This window comes from Cyrtonyx montezumae, unplaced genomic scaffold (assembly GCF_038088225.1).
Source record: "Cyrtonyx montezumae isolate F1298 unplaced genomic scaffold, pur_monq_1.0 scaffold_10, whole genome shotgun sequence".
NCBI classification, from domain to species: Eukaryota; Metazoa; Chordata; class Aves; order Galliformes; family Odontophoridae; genus Cyrtonyx; species Cyrtonyx montezumae.
The window spans coordinates 42,136,927-42,143,169 of record NW_027071826.1 but is presented as its reverse complement, the minus strand read 5'-3'; the positions used below and the strand labels follow the sequence as shown (position 1 = coordinate 42,143,169).

At 48.9% G+C, this 6,243-nt stretch overlaps 1 protein-coding gene across 2 annotated transcripts in view; it reads left to right on the top strand.

Annotated features, from left to right (window-relative positions):
- Positions 1 to 679: 679 nt before the first annotated feature.
- Positions 680 to 6,243, top strand: part of LRP5 (LDL receptor related protein 5) — a 129,091-nt gene continuing 123,527 nt past the window's right edge. For both annotated transcript variants that reach the window (XM_065755109.1, XM_065755110.1), the window contains exon 1: positions 680 to 779. In XM_065755109.1, the coding sequence (XP_065611181.1) occupies positions 695 to 779 (85 nt within the window). In that variant the 5' untranslated portion in view covers positions 680 to 694. The remainder of the gene's footprint in view (positions 780 to 6,243) is intronic.

Below are 6,243 nucleotides of genomic sequence, written 5' to 3'. Positions count from 1 at the left end.
GCTTGTGATTTACAAGGGGATGCCTTGTCGATTCCATTTGTATACAGACTGCAGCAACTTTATTTCCTACAACAGGTTTGGTGTCGGCACAAGGGAAAATGGAGGCTCCTAGGAAGACGCGGGATGTCTCAGGGGCAGCCAGCACAGCTCAGCTCCTGGCATGGTCTCCAAGGCCTCGTGTCCCAGAGCAGCTTCTACCCCTTTCTCACTGGTAACGTGTTTGTATCAACAGGCAGCGTGCTCGATGAGGAAAAAGCAACCAAACCGCATGCTGAGAAGCGCCTTTCTTTGCGATGCAGCCCCGTTGTGTTTCGGCGCGAGGAGGAAGGTGAAGGGAAGAAAACGGCTGCCCCTTTTTCCGGCGTGAAGCAGCAGGTACGGACACACTGAGTGAGAAAACAAAACCCGGAGACGAATCTCGCCAAGAAAGAGCGAGCAGCCCCGGCGCGAGCCGAGCGGCCGCTCCCCGCCAGGTGCACGGCTCCTCCCCGGGCCGCCGTGCGGGAGGCAGCTCATACCCCGCCAGGGAGGGGGGAGCGGGGAGCGGGGGGGGCAGGACGAAGAGGAGGAGGAGGGCCGGGCGCGGCCCCTCCCCCTTCCCGCCTTCGTCCCCGCCGAGCGCAGCGCCCCGAGCATGGAACCTGCCTGAGACGCTCGGCGGGCTCCGCTCCGGCAGCTGCTGCTGCGGCACAACATGGAGGCGGCGCCGCCGCTCCCGCTGCTGCTGCTGCGGCTCCTGGCCGCCTCGGTGCTGCGCTGCGGGCCGGGCTCGGCCGGGGGTGAGTACCGGGGGGGGGTGGGGGGGAAGGCGAGGAGTGGTGGTGGGGGGGAGGGTGGCGGAGAGAGCTTCTGCCCCTTTTGTGTTGGCGGAGTTTGGAGAAACTTCCCCACAACTCCGCCGGGGAGGAACGCGCACATGGACGGGACGGGCGGAGCGGGGCTCCCCGGAGGCGGCTGCGGGCGGCGTGCGTGCTCCCCCCCGAGTACGGCTGCTCCCGGCCCAGGGGGGCCCCGCACAGCACAGCGGCCTGCCCTCCCCTCCTCGCGGGGCTGCTTCCCCCGGGCGCCGGGCCGCGGAGGGGGACTCTTCGGTGGCCGCGTCCGGTTGCAAGAGAGAGACAAAAGTCGTGCGCGCGTCCCCCCCCACCCCCCGCGCCGCGCTTCCGCGGTCCCGGATTTCTTTGGGGTTTGGAGGAGCTGGTGTCGGGTGTCTCTCACGGGCGCAATCCCAGGCTCCGAGGCTCCTCACCCCAACCCTCGCACTTCCAAAATGGTTTCAGAAAAATCCCCAGTGGGACTCGTTCCATTCCGAGCGCTCGCGTCGGTGTGAAGATGTTCCTGCTTGAGGGAGTGAAGCTGTGCGGCTCTCGGAGGAGAGAAGGGAGCTCACGGCTGTTACATGCGGAGGCTGAAGAGCTCGCGGTGTTCCCTGGGGGCTGCCGCACGTTTCCCTGCTGGTGTTATGAACTCTTCTAAACATTCGGCGGCCTTCCAGTGTCTAAAGGAGGGCTGTGAGGAGGAAGGGGACACACTCTCCAGCAGGGGCTGCTGTGACAGGACAAGGGGAAATGGCTTCAAACTAAAAGAGGGGAGATTTAGGCTGGGTATAAGGAAGAAGTTTTTTACGAGAAGGGCTGTGAGGCATAGGAACAGGTTGCCCAGAGAGGTGGTGGGCCCCTCCCCTGGAGGCACCCAAGGTCAGGCTGGACAGGGCTCTGACCTGATCTGGTGTAGGCATCGCTGTTCATTGCAGCAGGGTTGGCCTTTACGGACCCTTCCAACTCAAACGACTTTAATAACTTTCAGTAGTCTTAGGGTAATAGCATAATTCAGTTCACTGTGACGTGAAGTTGATGAGCGTGCTCTGTGCACATGGGGCAGAGCAGCTGTGAGCATGCTGAGGAGGCTTGTGCTTCCAGCTCCCCAGCCCTGGGAGCAGATGCCTGACTTTAAGGGGGCTTTTACCTCTCAGAAGTATTTTGATGTACTTATCTCACAAGTATGTAAATAGATCTCGGCAGGATTGGGGATGTGCTGGGACTTCTGTAGTGTTCAAGCTTTTGCTAAGTTCAGCTTGGTAAAGTGGATTTGGAATGCTTTGGCCATGAAGTAACTTTGCTGTAGGGCTATGTCCTTGTTCTGTACGTGGTCATATCGGGAGATGGTTTTATTAACGTGGTTTGGAATAATGATAAGCCCGTGTAAGATGTATGTTGCACTGGTCTGGAGGTGAGGCAGAGAGATTGCTGCACTTGGTGCTTCTGTGGAGGGAAGCTGAGAGGTACTCAGCTATGGCAGGCGTGTATTTTTGTCTGAAAATATTTAAGTGCTTAATGCTGTATAGCAGATGTTTTATGTCTGGCTCTTAAAAAGTAGAAGCGTTTGAAATAACTCTCGTTAAAGTGTTACCTTTAGTAAGAATTGCTCTTAAATTCACCCAAGCTTGGTTAGCTGCTGCCCGTGGAGTTCTGCATTGGGAGATTGTGGTTTTCTTTAACGGAATGACGATTTCTCCGATGCTAAGACATGCAGAATAAAGACAGCTGAGCAGAGGAGTGTGCTGGATCATCACAGAAGCTTGGAACTTGGAATGCACTGTGAAATAAAAATGCACACGAGCACAGCCCTCACAGTGGCTTTTAATTCACGCTGTTTTTCTTGAGATAATCTAAAACTGATGAAACTCCTCGCTGTGCCTGAGCGTGGAATGCAGCAAGATGGAACACGTGCTTCATTTGGTGATGAGGGAATGCTGTGTGTGGGAGTCCCCATGACTTCAGTGCCGCTTCAGTTGGTCTGTCATTGGCTCATGGAGCTCTTCTGGCAACCACTGCCAGCATGATGCGAGTCATGGGCACAGGTTCTCTGGGCTAGAGGGGCAGCACCGGAGCTTCAGGCTTACCATGAAGTTTTAAGTTCATATTTTCAGAGCACTGGCCCCTCTGTCTGTGGACAAAGGCTTTCAGTCTCATTTAGATACGTTGCCTGAACTCATTTACTAAGTCTGAGCACTTAAAATTTTCTCTCTGGGTAGATGTTTACATAATGAATGTATCAGTTGGACACATAAGGTCAATACTTTAGAAGAGTGAATGTGTTTCAGCAATAGCCCAGTGTAAAGTCCATCATTGCCTTTTGCTATTTTAAAGGGTTTTTTTTCTTCCTCAGCTGCTTGAACTTCTATCTTACGATTGTTTTACTTGCTTATAACTAATAGCAAAATAGGCCTTGGTGTTGTTCCAGCAGTGAATTTTCTCTATCTTTTTTGGATAATGCAAGCCAAGGTGACTTGTAACAAACAGAGATTGTTTCTGAGAACTTGTAATGCCTTATTGTTATGGTAAGGTCTGTCTGTAACAACAAATAAATGTTACAAAACGTCTCCTGGAATGAACACTCACATGGCTTACAAAAGAACCTCACAAGGGAGTCCAGTGTGAGTTTGCTTCTATTTAGCCAGCAGTGCCAAATTGAAAATATAAATAATAATAATAAATGAGAAACAGCTTTAATGGCGGCAGTTTGCGTTGTTTACTTTCACGTTGGGTCTGGATTCTGGTGGATGTAACATATGGTAGGAAGGCAATCTGACTGCATGGGGTAGCGAGCAGCACCAAGTTGAAACCCAGTGTTAGGAAGGTGCTGCACATTGTAGGTGACTTTGTTGCTCTTCATTCTGAGATGTGTGGACAGTTTTCCATTTTTCATCCTGTTGCTTTCCAAAATAACATGGCCAGCAGTGCTGCTAGTTGACTTAGAGCATGACCAGGTTGTGACAGCGTTGGCTGGGGACACTGAGCCACATACTTCCTGGGCACTTGGGACTTTCTGAAGAAGTTAGAGATGTGCCAACTGGGAAATGCTTCTGGAGAGCCCTGCACTTGTGATGTTAGGCCATGGAAAATATCACGACAGAGTCAAAAGGATATTTTGAGCAGATTTTGAGGTTGTGGGAGGTTAAATGGTTGTAGTGAGTGGAGGAGAGAAAATTGGAAGAATGCCCCAGAAAGCATTGTTCAGTACAGTTTTTTTTTGTTAGGAGTTCATGGGCCAACAATTCTTTCAGTTCCTCCTTGTTCTTGGAAAACTTAGAATGGGGAGCTCACCAGTGCTTCGCCTTGGTGGTTTCTGTTCTCCAAAGAATAGATGGGAAATATCTGTCAAGCCACAGAATTCTACTGAAAAGTTACAGGGAGTTCCAGGAATGAGTGCTGGGTGCTGAGGGTCTGTGTAATAAGCAGGGGTTTTAGTTTAGCTGTTGTTTCCTTTTGCTCTTTCTTGCCTTGTGCTTTACCAGCCAGCACAGGCACGTGTGAGGTGGTTGTTTTGTATTAATGTGAAGTGGTTGCTTTGTGTTAACATTACATCCACAGATTGACTCTCGCAAGGACACAAGTAAATTGACACACGCTTGGTTTAAATTGGTTAGTTTGCTCCAGATGATAAAGGAGGTGAAGCAACGAAACCCATTTGTAAGCCAATAAATACGTTACATGAGCATGTTAGGTTAAATTAGCTTCAAGGGGACAGGCTTACAGGAACATATCAAAGAGCATCAGCTACAGTGTTGCTTCATTTCAAAGTGCAAAGGTTTATTGAAGTGGACTGCACTGACAGCATGTGCAGTAAGAAGTTCCTGGTGCAGCTGTGAATGGTCTGAGACCATCAAATAGTGGTATGGGTGTTTAAAAGTAGCCTTGCTTAATAATAAAGATGTTGAATACTCCTTGACTGTTCTGGATTTCTGAAGTGTGTTAGGTTGTTCTGAATAGTCTGCTAACCTAGCATCTGTTATTTATCTTTAATGCATAAGGAAATGGAACTTCTCCAGCATAAATTGAGTTCCTTCAAGTGGTAATTTAAGTTGTCCTTGTGGGCAGAGATAAGGTTTTTGAGCTCTTGTCTTTCTGCTGAGACTATGTGGGTATAACAGGCAGTTTTTCAAGAAAGCTATGAAGTGTGCTGCTTGTGAACTATTGTGCAAAAATGATGGAATGCTCTGTTCTGGAGAATTGAAGCTGCCAGTGTGTTAGCTCATAATTCTCCCCTATACTATGAAAAGCGGACAAGTGGAAATTTTGTTTGTTTTTACTATGGTAGAAATGAGTAGTGTGGTTATAGGAAGAGCTTGATTTTCCAGGTTTTTCTCATGGGTTCCTGTTGAAGGCCAGGTACTGCACTATGAAAGTGTAGCTCTCTAAACGTGGAGGTTCTCTTTCTTTTGTTCCCTGAGAGTTCCCATTGGTTTGAGGTTTGTCTGGGGTGGCAGAAACTTGGTTACTTGTGGGGCTCCTTGAGATCTCTGCATTTAGCTCAGTATTTGCCAGAAATTTGTGATGATGGTTTCATAGGATCATAGGCTAGCCCGGATGGAAAGGGACTGTAAGTATCATTGAGACTTCAGAGGTTCTCTCTTGCCCTTTCTTTAGGTTCTTGTGAGTGTATATCAACTTTAATTTCTCAGTGATGTGGCATTAATTTAAACCTCCTTTTTACAAGTGTTTTATGACGTGTGATAACAAAGGTGATAAATTAGCACCAAGGGACTCTGGATGCTCAACCTGCGGGGATTGGGTAGATCTGAAGGTGGGGGTGGCTGCAAGTGAAGACAGAAGCTTGGCTGCTTCTTTCCGTGGTGTTGAAGACTTAACGAAGCTGGAGCATGTGAAGCAGGCTTTGTCTGCCTGGTGTTTCTACACCTCTCGGCTGATGAGGAAAATTTGCCGATGGAGTGGACCCCCTGAGTTAATTTCTTGGCTTGTGTTTGGGAATTGGATAGTGTTGTTGCAACACAGTCTTGTAGAAGCTCATTTTCTGCTGCTCTGTGCTGTTGTAACTAAACCACAGGGAGAAAGGAGTGGAGAATGCAAGAAAACGGTGCTGCTATAACTGAAGTTTTCTTGAGATGTCATTTTGGAGTGGAGAATTTGTCGTCAGCCATATGCTCTAGGTTTTCAATTAGGCACAAGTTATGCCTAACGACAGTAACCCACCAAAATCCTTGTCAGTAACTCAGCATACCTTCTGTGCAGATTTCAGTTTTACCTGGATTTCAGGCTCATGCATGCTTTGTCCAGTACTTGTACTTTTCTTGGCTTTCATTTCCCACTAACACATTCTGTGTGTGTCTTTGGATCCTGCTTTTAGTTTAACCACTTAGACCCGTGTCTTGATGTCGCTATAACAGATTCTGGAGTAGAAGTGCAAGGAATTAAAGCAAGAGCTTGACTTTTGAACAATGAG